The 23143-nt window shown below is 41.5% G+C and overlaps 1 protein-coding gene across 1 annotated transcript in view; it reads left to right on the forward strand.

Annotated features, from left to right (window-relative positions):
• The first annotated feature begins 752 nt into the window (after positions 1-752).
• The window catches only part of TIAM2 (TIAM Rac1 associated GEF 2), a 96508-nt gene continuing 74117 nt past the window's right edge, over positions 753-23143 (forward strand). Inside the window, exons 1-6 of the mRNA XM_041469954.1 lie at positions 753-872; positions 9214-9325; positions 10384-11586; positions 17343-17778; positions 21667-21839; positions 22834-23058. Coding sequence (XP_041325888.1) covers positions 10390-11586; positions 17343-17778; positions 21667-21839; positions 22834-23058 — 2031 coding nt within the window. The 5' untranslated portion in view covers positions 753-872; positions 9214-9325; positions 10384-10389. The remainder of the gene's footprint in view (positions 873-9213; positions 9326-10383; positions 11587-17342; positions 17779-21666; positions 21840-22833; positions 23059-23143) is intronic.

Raw genomic sequence — 23143 nt, forward strand, 5'->3', positions numbered from 1 at the left:
TATTGAAATTTCGGTGATGCCATTTGCGAGTGAAGAGACATTTTATCAAAGGTCAGTTATTAAAAACCAATTATTAAAAAGGTACTGGGAAAGATAATTCTTTCCATGGGAAAAGTGTAAATGTCTGACAAAAGAAAGTGGCAAGGAAGGGCGCGCCAGAGTTTGCGGTTGTATCCGTGATGCTGTTTTGCAGAGTTGTTAAACACAACTGGGAGCTGCTCCTTAGAGTGTGCTTTTGTGACTACAGCATTCCTGCTGTGGTTTGAGGAATTACATTTTTGCCAGGGTGTCTGATTCAAGGATGTTAGGGTTACCTACTCCTCCTTAAGCAAGCTTTTAGGGAAAAAATGAAAAAAAGCCAGGAAAAAACCCCACAAAAGACAAAAAAGAAAGAGGGGGGGGAAAAAAAGAAAAAAGAGGAGGAGACCCTGGAGCTACCTTCAGGCAGGCAAGCGCCTTGCAATTCAGCAGATTTCCAAGCGGCTTTCCTGTGGAAGCAGCCTGGAGGCTCAGGAATGTGGGGTCAGACAAGAGCTCAGTCACGGTGTATTCCCGGGCGGCTGCCCGGCATCGCGGCAGGCCGGCCCGCATAATCGTTCCGGGCGGCCCGTGGAAAACCACCCTCTGGTTAGGCTGCATCATGCTGTTCCACCAATGGAAAAAAATGAACGGGAGGAGGGTGTGTAGCCTGCAGACAAAAATACATCCAGCCCCGCGCAGGATCTGTTTTTAGTTCCCGACGGCTGTGCGCTCTGAAGTGTTAGGCACAGTTTCCTGGCATGCCCAGGGCAGGGAGAGGCGGTGTCTGCGTGTCCCTGCTCCCGTGGCAGTCTCGGGGCGGCCGGCGGGCTCCAGGCAGCGCCCCGGGGAAGGTAAGCGGGACTGGGGACCGGGAGGGAGATGCTGGGGGAGAGCGGTCAGTTCTCTGCTCTCCGGCTGCCCGCCAGGGTTGGAGCGCTGAAAGAAAAGTGGGGAAGGACTTGGGAAGCCTGTGAAAACGGAGTGGGCTGCAGCGGTGCCAGGACTTGCAGCCCCTCTGCCGCCTCTGCCATGGGTGGCTGCACCCAAGGTGAATGGTTTTCCTCCAGAAAACAGTTCTCCGTGGTCATCTGTCAAACTCTATTGCCTGAATTGCTAAATAAACCACTGCTGGGATCGTTTTACATCTCTGCTATGATGGGGCTGGATTTTTTTTTAAAGCAAAGTATGAGAAAGTGTGTTTAATAGTACTATGGTTTCTGTTATGTTAAAGTGTCTCTTCCATTACACTGAATTGAATAAACCTTCTGATTTTTTTAAAAATTATTATTCTGTCTATTCTCAGTAATACTTAGAGTGCCTTACAATAAATAGTGTACCCAAGCAAGGGTGTAATGTTTGTGTAGTGTTAGAGGAAAAAATTTCGGTCAACACTACTACCATTGCTGAACTGGGATGGTATGGAAAACCAAAGTTTCTGCATTTGCCCGAGGTAGGTCCAGCACAGGTTTCGATCTTCCTATCTAAATTTTTAATAAGTAATTGTATACAAATAGTGAAAATGCTATGCTCTGTGGCAGGCAAAATAAAAATGAGGAAAATGCCCCCAAAAAATGGGGAAGTGCCTTCAATCCCTTAGTTTCCTTTTTTATTTTTTTTTTTTTTTTCAAGAGTGGTGATTAATTACTTTTGCAATGCAATCAGAGTTTGCAACTTTGTGCTTGTTGCTGTTGTGGTCAGAGTTAATTTTGTACACTGGTGACTTCATGCTGGAAATAATGGATTCCTTTCTCTTTAGGGTGGATGATTTGTTACACAATGTATAGTAAGTTACAATTTAGAGTCAAGAGCTGGAATTTTTTTATCTGGTCACCTTCGCTTGGAAAGGGGTCTCCATGTACCATGGGTGGATGGACTCTGAATAGGGCAGTCTATAGCTACAAAGCAATTTTTTTAGTGAGGAAACCTAATCCTCAGTGTGCTCTTTTTGTTCTTTTAATGTGCCAGTAACATGTTGGTGCTACAGAGGTACAGGAAAGGAAGCCTTCAGCTGTGTTACTGCTGTAGAGATCTTGGCATGCAAAAATCAAGGTCTGATTTCAATTTTCCAAGGGACTGTGTCTCAAGTTTACTTTTGGTGTCTAACTTCCAGATCCTCTGTCCTCTTCAGGAAGTTGCAGGGCTGAAGGTAGGAAAGCATTTACTTTGGAATCGACACCCTCAGGTATTTATGAATGTGTAAACTGAGAAGTAGAAAAGACTATGGCAATTGTGGCCTGTTTTCCTCCTCCTGCTTGTGGAGCAGGCAGTGTAATAGGTGACAAGCAGGGAGTTTTGCAGCCACCCAGCCCCTGTCCCTCAGCCTGAAACACGCTGTTCTGCCAGTTCCTAAAGGAGGCTTTTCTCTGACACCGTGGCTGAAGAGATGTTCCAGTAGACTTGGAATGTGTTATGCCAGAAAGAGTCTTTGTGGGCAGAATGTGTTAATGTTCCTGTCTTGGGTTGTTCTTCCTTTCTGCCATTTGCTTCTCTTCTTTGGCAGGGTCTATGTGGCTGCTCATGCTGTTGTGAACTGTGTCCTAGTCCAAAAATAACCTTTATCCTATCTTCTCCAAAGCTGATGTTTTGGCACCTACAGTTTTGGGGGGATATGTGTGAGAGAATATCCCTATAGCTGTGGTTGTATTTGATAGCATGAGCTGGTTGCTACTGAAACAGGCAAGAAAGGAGAAGGGCAAATGTTCCTGGTGGAGAACCGGGAATCCCAGTTTGACCAGAAAGCCCAAGTCTCCCCTCCTGGGAGGGGAGGTAAAGGTAAAGACATCTTCAGGAGTTTGTCTAAGCAAAACCTGCAGACTTGCGCTTGGTCTCCAAAGTGCCGGGCAGCGATGCTGGAGCCCAGGCTTCCCTGCTTGGAGTATCTTGGCTCCTTTCAGGTGCACCATCCTCTCCACCTGAGGCCTCAGGCTGTGAAATTCCTTGAAAGCACTGTGTAGCTTTGCACCAGGACCTGACAGTGCCCTTACAACACAAATAGGTGAAGAAGTCTTTCAGATCACTGAGTTAATTTCCCCTCCGAGGGCAGGAAATACACTCTTAGACATATCCACTCTTTAACTACTGCAGCTACTGCATTAAGCCAAGATGTTAGCTGGTGTTCCTGGTGGGTCCTTTCTTTTTTTTTTTAAACAAGCTTAATGGCTTTTATTTAAATGGATGTGCACTTTAGCCATTGTGTATAAATTCAATAACATTTACAAATGGTGAAGTTTGTTTTTCCTGCCAAAGAAAAATAAGTCCCTAGAGATTTAGATTGTATCAGCACTGGTGTAATATGATAAGAATCTTCAGGCTTGATTCAGCCTTCCATATTGCAGTAAGTTGAAAGCTATAAAGCCTAATTCAATAAAGCTGCCAGGGTCTTGGACCTAGAGTGATGGGTTGAGCAAAAGAAGGGATCACGTCCCAGGTATGGGATGTTTAATTCTGATGTGATATAGATGTGAAGCACTGGAGATCTATTAGAATTAATGTTATTTTAAGAGAAGAAACCAGAAAAGGAGAGTATTCCTTTCTTGCTTAAACTGTGAAATTAGAAGTCCATCTGCAATGTAGGTATGATTCACAACCTGAAAAGAAGTGTCTAGGCTCATGAAGGCTACTTACGTTTAATGAGAAAAACAATTGACTTTAATTTGATGTGTAAGCTACCAAACAGTTCCTAATACAGGAGACTAGAACTCTACAGAGACAAATGAGTGAGTGAGGAATTCTGGCTTCAAATTGAATTTTTAAGGCAAAATAGTCCTGCTTTTTAAAATACAGGCATGCTTGTGGTGTTTTAGTTATTCATTCTTTGAATACAGTGGTATATAATGCAAAGTATCCTGCCAAGAATACTGTGGCATAATTATTATGGTATATTTTTATAATAGGAATGTGATTGAGATTGCAGGAATAAGAAATCTGCTTCTGATTTGTGGAAGCATGTGAACAGAGTACGTAGTTTGAAAAAAATACAGTAAATTGTTTCCAGTAAGAAACTCCACATTTAATCCAGCTAGAGTGTTGGCCTAACCTGCCCCCCTCATTAATTTCACATATCCGTCCATACACAGCCAGGCAGGAAGGGGAGGGCAGGGTCACATTGTAGCATTTTGTATTACTTTCATATTAAAAACCAAAGTAGATTAAAAGTTAATTAAAGCTTCAAACCTGTAATTCTGTATCCCTGTAAGAATTCACAAAGCCTAGTGATTCTTTGGAAAACTTATGGACGCATAAATATCTGGAAGCTAATTTTATACAATCTCAAAGACTGTAAGCCATTTAAAATGGGGACAGCGTTGTAACCGTTAGGTGAAAGAGGATGTAAAAGTAGTTTGAAAGAAAATACAGGATTTGCTCAGGCAATTCAAACAAAAAAAATAACACAAAAAGCTTTTCCTGATGTAAAATACCACCAGTGTAACTGCTGTACATCAAACCCTGCAACATTTCTAACTCGGTCCTCTGTTAAAAGAAAACAGGCAGTCTGATGGCAGTCTCCTGGGGTGCACTTATGAGCTGTGCACTGAAGGCAGCTGCCTGTGTAAGAACCCTGGTGCTGCCTTTTCTCCTCTCTGTGCCTCCCTGCTCCATGTGCACAGTCCAGAGATGACCACGCTGGCCCCACTCCATGGCTGGGAGCCCTTGCCTGCCCTTATAGAAATGAGGGCTTTAGGTGTCTAAAGCAGAAAGCACGTGACTCCTCTTGCTTCATCACTAGAGAGTAGTTGGTGGGATGTACTCTGCCCTCTAAGGCCCCTTGTATGAGTCTTTTTATCACTGCAGAGTGAGTTGAAGCTCTGCCTTTCTTTGGCAGATGCTTATACTTGGGCAGGTGGCTGTGAGGGACTGCCCAGTGGCAGGTGTTCCAGGATTGGTCCTATCCTGTCTTGAAAGGAACTGCAGTGGTGCAGGCAACAATCCTTCTGTTGAAAGTGAAGAAAGTCTGAGGGGTTTGTGATATGTGCTTGCTGCTTAAGCTATAAGTAAAAGTAAAATACTTGGTTGGTTTATTTATTTATTTATTTCCTTAAGGAAAGATTTTCTTAAAAAGTTGAAACTGTGTTATGCTGTGTCATTGTGAAGAACTGAGAAGATGGAGGTTGCTCTTGTCTCCCAGGTAACAAGTGACAGGACCTAAGGAAATGGCCTCAAGTTGTGCCAGGTGCAGCTTTATATTAGACATTAGAAAAAGTAATAAATCTTCACATGAAAGGGTGGTCAGGCATTGGAATAGGCTGCCCAGGGAATGGTGGAATCACCATCCCTGGAAGTGTTCAAAAGGCATGTGGATGTGACACTATGGATAAGTGGTGAGCTTGGCAGTGCTGGGTTAAGATGATCCTAGAGACCATTTCCAAACTTAAGGATTCTATGATTCTATGGAGGATCTTATTTTATAGGGATCAGACAGCTAGCTCTAAGTCTTCCCTATTTCTTAGTTCTTAATCTAGCTCTCCTTTCAAATGCTTTTTACTTCTTAATGATAGGAGGTTTTAAATTTAAGCTCTTCTGCTGTGCATGAAGAGTTTTGTTCTTGGTAACGCTGAAGAATCTCTTGAGTTCCTGCATTTTTAAATGAGCCCTCATTCAGTGGTGCCAATTTGATGGCATGATGTTAGCCTAATCTGCACTCATCCGTACTGATTTTAGTTTAGTTTATTTTTTGCCACTCTGGCACAGATGATATGTTTAGTAAAGTGAGACTCAACTTTCCTGTAACTCTTCAGTAGATTTTTGGGGAAGCTTCAGCAAGGGTAAGTGGTTTGTAGACCACTTATTTTTTATCTGCCAGTGAAGATTTGTTTTCACCAGCCACCCAGAGGAATAAAGGCATCAAAATACATCAGAGAGTTAGTTTTGGTACATGTGTTTGTCTCATGAGGGTTAACTTCGTGATCCAGACTAAAGTTTAACCTTGCTAGGGTTGACTTTAGTTGAGATTTTTCAACATCCTAGGTGGTGGGACTGAGACAGTCCCAGTAACAAAAATTTGCTGTGCCTCCCTAGGAAGGTGCTACCACAACTTCTTGCCTTTTTATGGCCACTGTCCAACGCTGACTGTGGTGGTGGAGCATTCAGCCTACTGATGGCTTCCCATCTGGAAGCTTGCCATTTTCTGACCTGTAGTTTTAGAGAGTCTCGGCCCAGTTAGTGTGACTGTATGGGAAGCAGATGGCTGACAGTAGCAAAATGATGTTTGGTATGTGTTCCTGCTATAGCAAATGAGAACAGTGGAGGAGTCTGTCTCTCTTGACTCAGATCTCCCACCAATTCGTAATACAATAATTCCTTGTTATATCTCATAAGCAAACCTAGTGCTGGGATATTATTATTATTATGATTCAGTTTTGCTTGAAATATGGTTAGTGAGTAAAGTTTGGAAACCTTTGAGAGATTAAGACTGGAGAGGAAAGCACCCCTGCAATTGCTGAGCACTACTTGTACTTGTGTTCCCTTAAAGAAAGTAATTTTCTCCTCTAGCATTTGTAAAGCAGTCCAGCTGTGGTGGTAATAATGAGGGAATAGAGGTGGCAGGCACTTCTCCAAAACAGCTCCTGAGTTTGTGTGTTTGTGTTGTGAAGTGGGAAAAGTCTAGGAGAACTTTATGTGGAGAAACCCCAAGGTGTGGAAATGCATTTTTAGCTCCAGGGTTATGACTGGTGTTAATGTTTGGGTGTGGTGGGGATGGTGGGGTTCCCGGATTAGTATGTTTGCATAGCTGGGTTTTTTTGAGTGTGTCAAGGGGAACCAGGATGAAGATTGAAAACTTCTTTTTTAGGGAATGTGGTTATAATTGAAAGCAAATAAACTCTTAATAGTCATCTTCAGGCACGGTGAGCTGCTTTCTAATTATGCTGATTATAATTGCTGAAAATATTCATAGAAACTGGTTTTGCTCACAAGAAGTATTCATCCCTCTGCATAAGAAGTGAGAAAAGAACATCTTCTGCAGCAGTGGATAGCTGTGAGAAATACAGCTGAAGCTGAGCTCTGTCCCCTGCACTGTAATTTCCAGGGCTTCCAAAGATCAAACAGTATAAAACACTTGAGTGTTTGGAGTGAGCACAGCCAGAGTTTGTCCATGACCAGCACCTTGCCCCTGTATCATGCAGCCTTTGGGTATAAGCTGACTTACTCTGCTCTTCCTCCAATAACTAGAGGTAACAGAAATAAAATTGCTTCACAAAAGTGAGAGGCAAGAGAAAGGCATGACAGCTGATTTCCAGGGCGATGGTCTTTGTGCAGCCTCAGAGATGCCCCGATGGGTTATCTCAATGGGTGCCGATGTGGAGCCTACCGTAGCTTTCTGAATGGCTGGGATGCTGAGAAACATCCCTTGGGGCTTTTTCTATGGAATTTATTGACTGTTCTGCTGTAGTGCAGACTGGTTCCTGCACAGACTGAGACACTGTTTTGTAGACATTGTACCCTGAGATAAATTTATTCTGTCACCCATTGTGTGGCCTGTGTATTGGAGACATGTACAATGGGCCCTGGTAGCCACAGCTCAGGCCTTGATGAATTGAAGGTCTGTCTTTTGAGGTTCATGACAGCAGCTTGCTCACTACCTACTCTCTTAAAAGGATTACCTAACCATTGCACAATCACTATGGAGACCAGATGGTCTTTTTGCCTGTTTCTTTAGACAAATTGAGTTCAGTGTTTCCTTATGAATAGATATAAGCCCCTCAAAGGTCTCCTGTTGAATGTACTTTCTGCTCCCAGATGAGGAATTCTGAATGTAAACTCATGGCTTGTGGTCTGTGTCTCTTGGATATAGGAAGACAATACTGCTGGGTGTTGGCAATTTGTTCAGGAACTTGGAGCTAAGGAAGTTAGTGTGTTGTATTCTGCTAATCTTGAATCAATAGTCTTTTTGTTCAATCCAAATCACTTATGACACTTTAAAAACTGTTCACATAGAGGAGTACACTTAGCAGCATAGGCAAATCAAACCTGCACAGGCAATGGTGTCATAAAAAGCAGACTTCCAAATTGTTAGAGCAAGAAAATTACAGATTTTTTTTCTTCTTTTGAGTGTAAGATGAAATTTCTGTGGCTTATCTGTTTTATCAAATATCTTTGTGATAACAGGCATTAATTCATGTTTATAGGTCTGGAGCATCTCTATCATGATCTGTCCCTTCTAACTGATTTATTTGCTAACATTTTTCTAGGCTTGCTGTTAAGACTGTTTTTAGTGCTAGCTGGCAACATTTACCTTTGTTTTTTGGTAAGGTTAGCTACATACCAATGAATTTATTTAAACTTTTTCAAGGTTCTTATATAGTAAATAGCCACAAAAAGAGACAATGAGAGCAAAATCCAGCATGTTCAAATCAAGTAGCTATTCAATTGAAAATTATGAACAGTAGCCATGGAATTTAGACAGAAAGGAAAAATTTTGGTGGTGGTGTGTTAAGAATGGTTTGTAACTTAAACTGTGTGTTCCAAAACTTAGTCTAACGTCTTGTACTTCTTTTCTATAGAGTGTTTCAGTCCCTAAGATGCTGGTGTGTTCTATGACATCCAGGTTTGGTCCTTTTGCTTTGAGTTGCGGTCTTTGTGTGCTAACTGAAGAGCCAGTACTTTCAGAGGGTTAGGAAGAGCTTGGGTCTTTTTACCTCAGGGCCTGCTCAAAGCTTGGTGTAGCCTTTTTCTTGTTTCACTGGCAGATTAAGTTAAAATCAGAACAAACCTAAAGAGGGAGGTTACTGAGTGGCTGCTGGAGTGAATTTCATGGTGGCCTTTCACTGCAAAGGTCATGGTTGGAATCTAGGCATGGGGAAAGATAAACAGATGCTGTGGGACATTGCTCTGATCAGTTGGGTCCACATTGTAATGGACCATTGCACAATACTGTGAACTGTAATTGGTCTCCCAAAAGGAAAACTGGAGAGGGATGAAAGTTTGTCCTGACTCATCAGTGAGAGGAGAGAAAGACAAACAAAGAGGAGAGAAAATGAAACATTTACTCAATGACTTATTTCTACTAATTCAATGTCAGTTGTTAAAGTATGCTTGTAAAAATGTATGTCTAAATTCCAGGAATCCTCTTCATCAAATTTCTCTTAATTTGTAACTTTTGATTTTTTTCTTTTTTATTAATTTTGTGTACAGTTGGAGTAAATTGTAAGTTGTATTTGACTGAAAACCCTTTTTTGTCATTTTGGTGTTTTCTAGGAAGGCTGTGTGCAGCTCCATTCTGGTTTTGGCAAGCAGAGTGGCTGGCCACGAAGACAATGCAGAGCATACTGACTGCTAACCGTGCCCGTGTTTGAGAGTGTTCCTACAGGTTTGCTCTTTCTTTTATACTATACTTTTAATCCAAAAGTTATAAGGGCTTTAAGTAGGGATGTTAAAACATAGAAACTCTCAAAGATAAGATTATGCTTTCGCAGTGGCTTGTTTTAACAATTTTTTAATGAGGCAGCAGTGTATCCTCCTCCAGGTGATAGTCTGAGATTCCATGTGTAAAGAAGTGTAGCGCCGATGGAATAAGCATTTTGGTGTTGTTTCTGTACGTTACAAACACTGGAGATTCATTCTGAGTTATGAAAAGAACAGAACTGTCTTTTTTACTTTGGGATGCACTTTATGTAGGTTTGAAATCTTCAGTCACCTCAGTGGGGCAGTTTAAATGCTTCAGTGTGTGCTATTCACTGCAGACCCTGTGAAAAACTGAAAAGCATTTCACCAAGCAAACTATCAAACTGTGCTGTGCTGAACATAAAGCAGTTTTGTGCTGTAGTGGAAGATGAGGCTGTTTGCTAACCAAGTTCTTTTTTGTCTCATTTTTGGCATGTTTTTTTTTTTCCTTTCTCCTAGACTAGCTTCATTTAAACACATAGCTGGGGTTTACTGAACATTTTATTGAGGCAACACTTGGTTGCACAGAAATCAGTCAAGCTGAAACTGCAGTGGGCTTGTCTGCTGGCAGAAGAGATTTCTCTGAAAGTACAGTTCACTTTGCATCTAAGTTATGATTATCTTGCTGTCTCCCTTTCATTATGCCATTGTTCTTGGGAGCCAGAGATTTTGTAAGTTATAAGAAAAGGATGTTGCCAAGGGTGTGGGTGGAGGAAGGTGTTGACATGATTTCAATGGAGTTAGATTCCAGCTTTATAACAGAAGGATAATGAACCAAAGAGAAAATAGGCTTTCCTAGCTTGCCCCTAAAATAAGTTCAGTTATGAATTTAATGTTGTACATGGGTATTTAATAGCTTTTTTTGAAACAATTGTTTCATATCATTTTTTAAATAGGCGTTTTCCTGTGTAGAGGGTAAAAATGGCCTGTTACTTTTTGCTCTATCTTTTAGCCATTGTTCTAATGAAACTCTTCTTAATTTAGTGGAAAATGGGGAATTCAGAAAGCCAATACAGTCTTCAGGGATCAAAAAATCATGCTGCTACTACAGCTGGTGCCAAGCAAAAGCCTTGCTCTCTGAAAATTCGCAGCATTCATGCTAAAGATGAAAAGTCTTGCTCTATGCATGGATGGGGACATACCAACAGTGGCTCAAACTACAAGTCAAGGTCCCTTGCCAGAAGCTGCCTTTCACACTTCAAGAGTAGTCAGCCTTATTCCTCTAGACTTGGTGACACTGTGATGAAGGTCTCCAAAAGCAATGTCCATGCCAAACACAGGACAAATGCCTCAGGGGACTACTGCCAAGGGAATAACATGATGTTTTTGCCAGAGAATGGTTTCCACTATATTGGCCTCCAAGCTGGAAGTAATCATGCTGCCTCTCGAGAATGCAATGGCCACATTTTAAATTGCTATGGAAAGAATGAGAGTCTTGCATCAACCTCCCCATCAGAGGACAGGAGGAGTCCTAAAGTTCTCATTAAAACTCTGGGGAAGCTGGACGGTTGCTTGAGGGTTGAGTTTCACAACAGCAACAACAGCAAGGTACCAACTGAGGAGTCCAGTGGGCCAGTGCAGTTGCTGAGGTATTCCCCTGCCTTGGAATCTAAGCCAAATAACCTCCTTGATGTCAGGAGGAACTCCAGTGCAGACTGTTCTTCAAGCCATCGTCTGTCACCTACCGATTCAAGGCTGCGGTCTAGTAAAGGGAGCTCTCTCAGCTCTGAGTCTTCGTGGTATGACTCTCTCTGGGGAAATGCTGGGGATATCAATGAGCTGGATGGTTCGTATTTGACCAGGAGCACTCCAGATACAAGCATTCATGCCAGTTTCCCAGCAAGCGACAACAAGAAGTCCTTCAACCAAAGTTCATCTCTTTCGTCACTCCGAGATCTCTATAAGGATACAAATTTGGAAAGCACTCCTCCACCTGGGATCAGGCTGTCTGATGAGTATATTGACACTCCTGGTAGCCTAAGCAACCGGGTATCGTTTGCCTCAGACATTGATGTTCCCTCCAGGGTAGAGCAGGGAAGTCCTGCACATTACACCTCCTACACCCTCCCGTGCAGAAAGTCTAAGCCCCTTGGTGAGGATGCATCCAAGAAGGATACATTAAAGAACCGAATGCGGCGCATCAGTGACTGGACGGGAAGTCTTTCAAGGAAGAAAAGGAAGCTGCAGGTATGTACAAACCAGCCTAAGTGCGTGAAAGTTGGTTTTTATATTCCTTTTATAAGCATAGTGATTGCATGATATTTGTCTTTTTTGCAGGTTAATTACTTGCTTATCTCATTTAGTAATTTGTGGAATTTTGAGAAGTATTGCATCCCTGGTGAAATGTCAGCAGCAAAAAAAGATACACATTATTTTGTGCAAATTTTCCCTTTCTATTTTCATATTTTGTCACCTTCTAAGTTAACTCCAGTTTTTGCAGCCTAATATCTCTGTGAATTTGCTTTTGAAATTGTTGCATTACTTAAAAAGTGACTTGGGGTTTAAACTTTTTTTTATATTTCAAGTATGAAAATACAACCTCTCTTTATATATGTGCTGTGGATTAGCATACATTATTTGAAGAGAGTGGAGGGAGCAGTAGAAGAAAGACATTGTATCCATCTTTTCAGATATTCCCTGTCTGTTATACTGGCTTCACCACTCATGTTTGCTTGTTGGCCCATTTCTAGCAAGGCAAGCAGCCGTATTGACCAGAGGTGCTGGTTCTGCCTCTGCATCCTCTGAAGGCATTACATGGAGCAACCTCCTCCTTCCTATATGTCAACTTAGTTTACCAGATGGAAAAACTTAAGTTGCCATCTGGCTCACTGGGAGATGGTAGTGTGAAGGAGATGGGAGGGGAGAGCAAGAGGGAGGGAAAGGATGTTTCTTTAGAAGAATTTAAGACTAATCCCATTAATAGGAATTTAGGATGCCTGTGGTCAGGAATGAAATTCTCATCTCTAGCTGCAGGCCCCAGAATTGGCTCTTTAAATACCAGACTGTGTCTGGTCTCTGTGTGTGAGTTTGAAAGCTGAGATGAGACCGTTTTTGGATTTGGTTTGGATTTTTGGGTTTTCTTCCTTCCTTTTTTTCCCCTGAATCTTCCCTGGTGTTTTTCATACAGGAACAGTCACTGTGCTTCCCTAAATGAAGGATGCTCCCTTTCAGCAACATTGATGTGCTGGCCACTTCAGAAGTTTCCTGTCTCCTGTGCTGGAAATTCAGACAGGCCTTGTGCTTAACCATGTGCATCTGTCAATGCAGTGTAAAACTCTGACAGACCCTTAGGCTCAGAATTGAGCTCAGCGTAAGGTTTGCTGATGTGCGTCCTGGCTGGGGACTACAGAACTGGGAAATGAAAATGAAAGCTGTTTATTTGCATCACTTCTTCTGTGAGTTGGTGCTCATGTACTTTATCAGATGCTGTCTTTTCACCTTCTTACTCAGCTGTGAAAGAGAGGGCAAAAAAACCTGGAATCACTGAGGAGCCTCAGTGCTGTGTTCCACGATTCTTCAGTGATTTCAACATCTGTAGCTGCTCTGGATTTTACTGCCAGGCTTTACATGTGATTTCTGCATCACAGACCTTTAGTATGTATTACTTAGTTATGACATTTTCAGAATGGCATTTGTGGTGTGCAATTCATAGCTATTTTGAATTCACTGTGCAGTGAGCTGACTTCAGACGCAGCAAGGAAATTTGGCTGGCGAGATTGCATCAAGCTTGAATCAGATGCTGGTAGAAGGAAAACAGCCCTAACTCCAAAAACGGTGGTTTCTTAGAAAAAGGCATAGGAAATGGTTAGTCACTGATTTTAATCAGACAAGTATCCAGCAACAGGAAGGGTAAGAGGGAGGTAGTGAATGCTTTGTAGTTTTGCAGTTCCTTGTGTGGCTTTATTGGTTCATTTCCATCTTTCACACTTTGAGTAACCTGCCACCTCTTCTGGGGGTTGCTGGGTTGTAGTTTGGAAGTGCTTATACTCTTAACAGGTCCTTTAGCTTAAAAAGACAGAAGTGTTATGCATGCTTCTGATCTGTCACGTGGTTGGTCCCTGTTTGTGCGACTTCATCTCGATGGCAGCATCTGTGCTTTGCTCTGAACAACGCGTGCCTTCCTCCGTACATTAGTAATAACTGGCTGTGAGTCACTTGGGCTGAACGTAGGTGAAAGCTGGAATATTTCCCTGTAAGTGGGCCTAAATGCCGGTGGTGGCTGGGTAGTCCCTCCAGCTGCCCCAGTGGAAACAAACCAGCCAAGCCCTCTGCTTCATGGGAGCACAGGCCTAGGAGGCACAGGCTTAGGATACTAATGCCAGACCCCTGACACTAGAAAGGCAGTGGAGTTAAATCCCCTTTGTGAACAAATTGCAGCTTTAACACAGGTGGGATTTTTTCCATCTTGAAGGCTTCTTCCAGGCTGCCTTATTCAATGCTTGCTAATAGGCTGAGTAAATGTAGTTCCAGACAGTTTGTTCTGATGTCAGTATTACCTTCTACGTTAGTTATTCTTTCCTATTTTTTAATATGTTATGATTTATTTAAAGGGAGAAGTGGTGTCTTTTCTTGGCTTGCATTTGTGGGGCTATACAGACTCGCCTTGGTCTCCTGTGTTAAGATTGGAAATCTATTTCCTTTTCATTCTGGCACCCTTCCTCCTCATCTGTTTTAAATCATCCACAAACAGATTTGCATATGGGATATTCCAGAGGAGTCCTTGGTTATGCCCTCTCCAGTTACTTGGATGTTTCTTTATGTCTGCTTGATCTGATGTATCCTGGAATTGAATTTACCTTTCTAATAATTAACTTGCTTCAAGACTTGCAATAATCTTTTCCAAGACCTAGTTTTCCTTGCATGAGGGTGTCCTAAAGTGTTCCCTCAATGCATCACTGATACTGTAGTGAAGCACACATTTTCATTTAGTTTAATCTATGCTGAAATGGCATTGGGGTGATGCTGAGTCGCAATTTAATGTGTGTGAGCTGAAAGGTGTGTGTGACATATGTGAGACCTGTGGACAGAATTTAGACAGACTTCCTACACAGCCAGATATGGCTAAAGATGGTGGTGTAAACTCTGCAGCTTTCTAACATAGAGAACATTAGCAATTTCTGTGTAAAATGAAAATCTGTCCACCAGAAACAGCTACTGAAGAAAGGTTCTTGAATTAAGTAAAATAACCTCACTTCAGGAATCATATCTGAAATTTTATGAGTTTATAAGCCAGAGTCCTGATGTGGGCTATAAAGAGAATTTAAAAGAAAAGTACATTGAGTGAACCTCTTTATTTGACTTGAAAACTGGTATTAGATGCTCCTTTTAGCACGGCTCCTAATGAGTGTAGCAGGCTGAGTTTTTCCTGTGCTGTTCTTTACAGCTAATTATTATGTGTGTCACTTTGTCTAATTGGTATCTTAGCCACTTTATCTTTTGCCTTGTCTTTAGCTATTCCAGAGTATCTCAAACATTGAGAGATCTTGAATGCAGCTGAGCAGAAATGGAGATCTATCATCACTAGATTCAACAGAGCAAAAACTAGCAGCAAGTCGCCTGGCAGGGAAACCATGTGGAGCAGAAGTTAGGTCAAACCTTTTCAGGAGTGGCAAATATTGCTACAATGACAGCCTTGTCAAGGTCCAACAGAGACTGCCAGACTTTGCCAATTCAGTTCTTTAAGAAAATAAAAATACAAGTGATGGTGTCCTGGTGAAGTGTGTATATTCATTTTGGATTCTTTATCGAATTTCTCTTCTCTGGTACTTCCTCATTCCTACCCTTTCTGTGTGTGAGGAGAAAACATAGGATTTGGTTAGTGGCTGGTCATTGACAGGTTACATCCCACCCTTTTCTTTAATGCTTGTTGTTCCAGTGGTGGGTTTTCACAACAGACCCCTTCTATGTATTTGCCTTGTGTTGTGTCTCTTACTAGTGCTTTGAGACTGAAAGAAATACATATTCTTAATAAGCTGTATACTAATGGTTTCCAGGGGACACTAGCTGTTCCTGGAGAAAGTCAAACAATTAAAATGCTTGGCACACACGTACAGTGGCAGCAATTAAAAAAAGGGTGGAGAAAGCTTTCCGTTTCCCCCTGAAATACAGATCTCCAGCACAGTTGTATGATCCATGTTCTACAGTCGCTTTGTGGCACAAATGCATTACATGCAGGATTTTATCCTGGTTTGCCACCCCATGTGCTGGTCTTCTTCCCTTTACCATATAAAAACCAGTTAAACTGCTGCTGTTTAGGGAGTTACTCTTGGGTAACACTGATGAACACTCTGCAACAAGATTTGAGGAAGGTGCTCCTATATAATGAGAATTGCATCACCAGACATTGATCTGAAAAGCCAGACTTAAAGTTCAATGTGCTGTAAGGGAACATGGGTTTCAGGTCAAGCTGGCTTTTGTGAGGCCACAAGCAGCAGTGTCCTGCTGCTAGAAAGTGGTTTGTCTGGCATCACCTGGGAGGGTGTACAATCCCAGTCTTGGCCACACACCAGAGGTCTTGATGCTATCAAAACACAGCACAGCTTTTCTGCTGCAGTTTTGAAGAGCATCAAGTAAGAAGCAGAGAAACAAAAAAGTAGCTGTTTTCAGAGCTGCTGGGGAGAACAGCTCCCAAGAGAACAATGTTTATTTACTTAGTTCTTAGTACAGTAGTCTGTGAGAAAATAAATGCTTTTAGAGAGGTAGTCTAAACTTGAAAGTATAATGGCTTTATTATTACCGAGGGTAATAGCTTCACTTCTCAAATGGTTTATTGCAATATCTTCTTTTCTCTTCCCTCGCACTTTTGCTGCAAAAGGCGACGTGTCTTTTGTGTTTTATGTTCTTAAATCTTGGTTGCTTTTAAATAGCATTGGCAACGCTTGAGTTCGGAAGACAATAAATGGCTTATCAGGATGGATAGTGTGGTTCTCAACAGTGAAGTTATTCCAAGGAGCTCTGTTTTGGGTAGTAGGAAAATCCCTGTCCATCCCTGGAGCTTGGGAGAGTTGGGATCAGATGGCATATTACTTGGAAAGGCTTAAAAGAGAAAAGGTCCAAACTGCCAACAAAGTCCCACGTTGACAAGCAGTGGCAAGTAATAGGCCTACTCTAGTATCCATATCAAAGGCAAAGTTGAAGTCATACCATCAGGCCTGATTATTTCAAATAAAATTAGCCAGCCCTTTCAATCCAAGGGATGAAGCTGCACAGTGCAATTAGGAGAAAGGCCTGCCAGTGCTTGATGGGATGATCAAACTCTCAGGGTGTTCCCAGCTACTCAGAAAATACACAGCTCTGCAGTCTGGAGATTGGATTTAAGCCAGTCAGCAAGCATGTCTTTCTTTTTTTAAATCACATATTGTTTTAGATTAGATTTTTGTCAATGGATCAATTCTAACAAGCTTAAAATATTCTCTTTTGACCTTTTTTTTTGTTGGTTAAGCACCATTTGTATGACAAATGGAAAGTGGAGGTTAAAATCAGCCTTGTTGTGTTGAAGCTAAACCTAGCCACCTTGCACCAATGTGATAGCACCAAAGTATTGAAAACCCTATAATAATAAAAAAACCTGTTGTGTCACTATTGCTGCTTGTACTCAGACATGTGAAACATGGTGCCTGCATTCCAGATGGGGAGGATGTAATTGTCTCCTGGAGTACCTCAGGTTTCAGACAGTAGTTTCTAGTGAAATTTGAGATTACTCAAAGCATGCTGGAATTACCAAAGTGCTCAGATTAGTGGATAGGGTTTAATGGGGTTCTGCTGAAAAAACTGAATGGTAACAGTGGTGGTGTCAGTGGCTGAGGCAAAGTCTGTGATGTAATGGTAAAAAGATGAAGGAACTGGAAGTGTCTAAACATGAAACAAATTTAATTGATAAATGAGGTGTGTCTTTTGATTGTAGCTCTGGTGACTGATTACAGATGAATTCCTTTTATGCACAGGAGCCAAAGTGTAAAGATGGGAGTGAATACTTTGACAGCAGAATGGACAACTTCACTACGGACACACTGGCACCATCGCAGCTCTCCACTTTACTGTGGTCTCCTGGCTCCAGCCATGCCCTGTCCCAGAGAAGCGAGTCCACCAATGCTGTCAGCAGTGATGCCTTGAGGCAGAACATTTATGAGAACTTCATGCGAGAGCTGGAGATGAGCAGGATGAACTTGGAGAACACAGAGACCTCGTCGGAAACAGAAGACTCCAGTGGCGAGTCCCTTAGCTCCTTGGAGCAGCTGGATTTGTTGTATGAGAAAGAGCAAGGAGTGGTGCGCAAGGCAGGGTGGCTGTTCTTCAAACCCTTGGTGACCCTGCAGAAGGAAAAGAAGCTGGAGCTGGTCACACGACGGAAGTGGAAGCAGTACTGGGTTACACTCAAAGGTAAAACCACCCCGCTGGTCCTTCGTCTTAGCAGCAGCATTTCTTTCTGTTGTGTCTCAGCAGCATTTCATGCATGCTGGCTTCTGTTAGCAGATTTAGGGGGATCAGAAAATCACACCTAACTTTGCAAGGGTCTATCCACCACCTAAAGTGGAGCATGTGCCTAGGCAGCCCACTGAAGTGAGGTGCTGCTCAATGTCTTTGGGATTGTGTGTGCAGCCTTGTGTTTCATACCGTAGTGGGAATTGTTTTGTCTGACTTCCTAATTTGTGTGTTCACATCAGATTGGGGAGTTAGAAGATGCTTTTGGATGTTTGGAGGTCAAAGACCAAATTGAACCAAAATGTAAGGGTCAGGAGAAGTTGCTGGTGCCCAGTTCCTTGTTAGAGACACACAGTTCCTTAGGCTCTGCTATGAAATTTACTGAAGGATGGAGTAGTTTATTGTAAAAATGTTTTGTTCATTTCCAGCACTTTAGGTGGCAATATAAGGAAGAGGTGAACTCCCAGTGCCAGAGCATTTACACAGAGAAGTGTGTGTGGTTCAGAGCAGGGGAAGCTGAATCAGCAGCAGGGAAAGCCCTGTGATGCCCAAGGCAACCATTCCCAGGACTTGAAGGTCTCCCTCCTTTCCCTGGATAGTCTTTCACACTCTGCTCCCAGCAATACCACCCCTTCTGGCTTTTGGCATGCCCAGCTTCCCATCTCTTGCAGCTGCTTCTGTTGTGAAAACAGCCCCATGGGAGGGGAATCCACTCAAGGGGGCTGCTGCAGGTGTGATCTTTGTGCTCTATTTGTGGCTCAGAGGGTGCTGTGAGAAGTGTACAGGTGTCAGGAAGTGTGCGAAGGAAAATAATATCTATTGTGGGGAGGAAGGGAAATTTAATGGGTGAGTTAATACGCCTTTTTTAAATTTTGAATTGCATCCAAAGGATTTGTCTTTCAGTAAATATAATACTAAGTTAGTGAGCAAGGAAATCATCAAGCTTGATCATTTCCTATCATATCTGGGACTAGAGGAGAGAAAATCACAACTTTCCCACAGGTTGCCCTTTTTAAAATTGTGCATGGGTGTAGACCTGAAGAAAAATGAACAGCAAACAGCAAGTCCTGATAATGTTGTGCTTGATAGTGCTGATTGAAAAGAAGCAAACTTGCTAGAATGAGGCAATTCTGCCTAAAAATTCAGAGACTTGTTATCAAGGGATCAAAATGTAGGCAGGCTTAGCAGTTTAAATCACTTGCCCTGATAATCAGATAGCATGATTCATGCTTACAAGCAGTGTATACCAAGGGAAAAACAGTACCTGAATTGCACCCTCTTATTGTGTGTGTTTATGTTATGGAGTAGGAATATAGTTTAATCTGCCTCTTCTAAAATTCAGTTTCTAAACAATTCTATCAAAACTCTAAACTGAAATATGTTATATACTAGTAGTTTGTGCATTTCTGGGGTAATGAAGCTCTGGCAAGCAATTTAGGTCCTTCATGTTCATTTTTTTGGCTATAAAATTGGCTTATTGGTGACCTTGAAAAAATTGTGTCTCTTCTTACTACCTGAATTTCCACAGCTGCAAAAAAAGGAACAATAAAGTTCTTTGTAAAAAATTTTATTAACTTCTAACATTATAACTGTTAGATACAATGCTTTTTACTTCAATGGTTGATCTGTCTGCAGAGTCTTTTGCACTTTGCTAGCTGTTTTAAATATGCATTCCTAATTTCCTTGATCTCTTAGCTTTATTGTCCTGTGGAGACTTCTGATTCCAAAATAAACTTGCCTGTCTGGATATCAAGGCGTAATTCTGTTTTCATAATTGCTATATCAAGATCAAGGCACTTGCTTTGGTTCCTTTTCACAGGTTTTTGAATGAATCAGTATTTAATTTGTTCTTGAAGTTTAAATAGCCAAGATATTTTAAAGCATGGCTCTAAATATGTAAATGGAGATCAGCATGTTTATTTACACTCTGTTGAGATGTGTTTAATTATAAATATGCAGAAGGCTTATAACCATCTAGTTACCTGCCAGACTTAAAAGTATACATGTCCTGAGGCCTCTGCTCCACTTTCAGGGTCACCAAGACCTGAACCTGAATAGTAACTGTGTACCAAGAGAAATTCTCTTTTCCATCTGTCCTGTCCAATTTCCTTTAACAAGGTAAATTGCTTTCCCTTTGCTCTCTCCCTTCAGCTCAAGTTTTAATTAAAATATTTGGACAATAATCAGTCCCTGTGGGTCTGACAGAGCTTATGAAACTATTTGCTTCCAGGGATCACTGGACTTGACCTAAAGATATACCTGGGGTGCCATACACCCAAGCATACATACATGCCCTTCAAAATTTTTTATTTGTGTACATATAAACTCTCAGGATAAAATGTGACTTATCTTCAGTTAGAGCAAATAGGCAAAATATGGGAATATGGAAATATTTTAAAACAAATCTTAAAAACTTTAAACTTCTGCACTTTCCTAAAATATAGAAGTGGAAGTGGTTGTATGTTGCTGTTGCTGAATACAAGAGAAGACTTGGTTTTGTTGGTTTAGTTTGCACTATTATGTTCAAATTACATTTCTGATATGCAGAGTATTGCAAACCATATCCTTTTTTCCAACTGCAGAGATCTCCAAGTGTTTCAGTGGCATAAAAAAGATAATGTGAGGGCTGTCCAATGGGATAGACAGGACCAACTCTGTAGGATTTGTTCTTACCCAAAATATTCTGCCAGTCACTTTGAACATTAACAGGAAAAGGTGCAGTTATGTAGTATAGAGGTATTTCTATGTATTAGATTCCTTTCTCTAAAAACTTTTCAGTCAATGGATGATTTGATCAGAAATCTCTGATATGGGTTTCCCTTTGTAATGTTATTTTAGAAGTGCACTTTGGTCCATGACCTGTTGAACAGGCAAATCGGTGTGTCTTGGAGAACAGTGGGTTATAACGAGGCAGCAAGGAAAGGCTGTCAGGGATGGAGGGCACAGGCCCTTCCTGAGGCACCATCGCTGCCAAAGGCAACATGGCACTGTAGTCATACTGCTGTGGGCTAGGATCAAGTGTCCTCTGCTGGGATCAAGTCTCCTCCACTCTCCTCCAGAAGTAATTCTACTTGTTATACTCGGGATTGCCGTCATCAAGGATGAAGTTTGTTTTCTGGATGCAAGCTTCATGCCTTAGATATTACACTATTTACAAGACTGAACATGCTCAAACTCAGCCCTTTTAAACTGTTTTGAATTACTCAGAACTGTCTGAGTCTCCAATTTTCAGCTAGATTCAAGGAAATCTGGTTTAAATTTGAGAAGTTTATTCACTAAGCATGTTGTATGAAGACAAAGAGTTCTGCAAATCTTTTCAACAAATACGAAGATTTCTTAAGTGGCTGTTATGAGAGAGTTGGTTCAATTTAATAAAGAAGCACAAAAGCTGATTTCACTAAGCAGGAGTTAATCTCTTCTACATGCCTTAGCATTTTAATAGGCTAGGTTTATTGATAGAATATTGTGGGTTAGAAGGGACCTCTAGTCCAGTTCCCCTGCCATTGGCATGGTTATCGTCCACTACAGCAGATTGCTCAAACCCCATCCTCCCCTAACCCTTGGATGCTTCCGTATTGAAGTGTCCTGATTTATTTATTAGGTCCATAAGTGTTTGTCGTGGCCCTATTAGATGTCTGTTTCAACTTTTCATTGGCAAATTGATCATTAACTGTTTTTCTGTGTAGAAGATCTTCCTTTTTTATCTGTTTCGGAAGAGGAGCGGAACTGATGTTCTCTGTCTCTGAAGGGTGTCTTAATTAACAAATACGTTATATAATGTTGGGAGATCCATAACTTACTTTCTCCTCATGTTTTTTTTTTTTTTGTCCCTCTGAACTGCAAAAGGTTGTACTCTACTGTTTTATGAGACCTATGGAAGGAACTCAATGGAGCAGAGCAGTTTGCCTCGATACGCCCTGTTTGCAGAAGACAGTATAGTTCAGTCTGTTCCAGAACATCCCAAGAAAGAAAATGTGTTCTGTCTCAGCAATTCTTTTGGAGATGTCTACCTATTTCAGGTAACAGGATGCATGCATAACTTGGTGGTTGTTTCCATTTTAGGATGTGTTTGTGAGTCTGCACATGTGTCTATATGATTGTATGTACACATGCACACACACATCATATTTCTGCCTTTGAATTAAAAATAATAGCACGACTGCACTGTTGCATTACACTATCTTCAGGTATTACACCAGTTGGCACAGTCAGATAGAGTTCAGAAACAAAAAGAACAAGGACCACAAATTTGCAAGAAGCTCTGGGTACCTGGTTGATCACAAGCTTCTGAAAAATCAACTTTTTATCAATTATTTTTACATCTATTAGCATTCCACCCTTACAGAATGGTGTGCTCAACCCTGAATCTGCTAGTCACAGAGAGTTTGCTTGAGAAAGATACTCAAGAAAGAGAGCTAAAAATAATGAAAATACCTTGGCTGCTCAAGGGCACCACTGGAAATGTTGATAAAGAACAGTGTTATGTGAAACTGCTTGCATAGAAACATATTGATTTATTGGCACACTTGTACATATCTCCAGAGATACTTCATGCAGATTGCATTCTCTTTACCTCGGTGTTGCCTCTTCACTAACTTGGCACTTTTTAAGTAAGCAAATACCTCTTTTCAGAATCTCACATATAAAATCTTCTCTGCTGTCGCAGCAGTGAAGAAGGTTTGTGTTTGATATCTGGCAGGGTTTACTTTAATTATCTGGAGGGGTGAAAGATGCAAGTCACATCTTTCTTGGCTCTTGTCCTTCTGGGGCTTTTAGACCTTGCAGGTTTAAGAAGCATAAGCTGAAGTTTGGAGACAAGTCATGATGGAGTGTAGGAATATCTCAGACTACCTTTATTTGCTCAGTTCTAAAGAAAACCTTATTTCACTTGATTAAGATAAAGTTCCTAAGACACCAGTGAGCCCATCAAGCACTTCATGCCCTAGAGCTGTTCATTTTATTTTATTTTTCTCTTATGTGCTCATAACGTTGCACCATTGATTGGTTTCACAGGCAACAAGTCAGACGGATCTGGAAAACTGGGTTACTGCCATACATTCAGCCTGTGCTTCCCTCTTTGCAAAGAAGCTTGGGAAAGAGGACACTGTCAGGCTGCTGAAAAATCAGACCAAGAGTCTCTTCCAGAAGATTGACATGGATGGCAAAATGAAAAAGATGGCAGAGCTGCAGCTCTCAATTGTTAGCGATCCAAAAAACAGAAAGGCCATAGAAAATCAGGTACTGGAAACAATTTTTTTTATGAGAGCATATTTATCATTAATTCTTACTTTGGTCTCTGTTTGTGATTTCTAGGCCTGAGAAT

This window comes from Pyrgilauda ruficollis, unplaced genomic scaffold (genome assembly GCF_017590135.1).
Source record: "Pyrgilauda ruficollis isolate IOZ18807 unplaced genomic scaffold, ASM1759013v1 scaffold24, whole genome shotgun sequence".
NCBI lineage: Eukaryota > Metazoa > Chordata > Aves > Passeriformes > Passeridae > Pyrgilauda > Pyrgilauda ruficollis.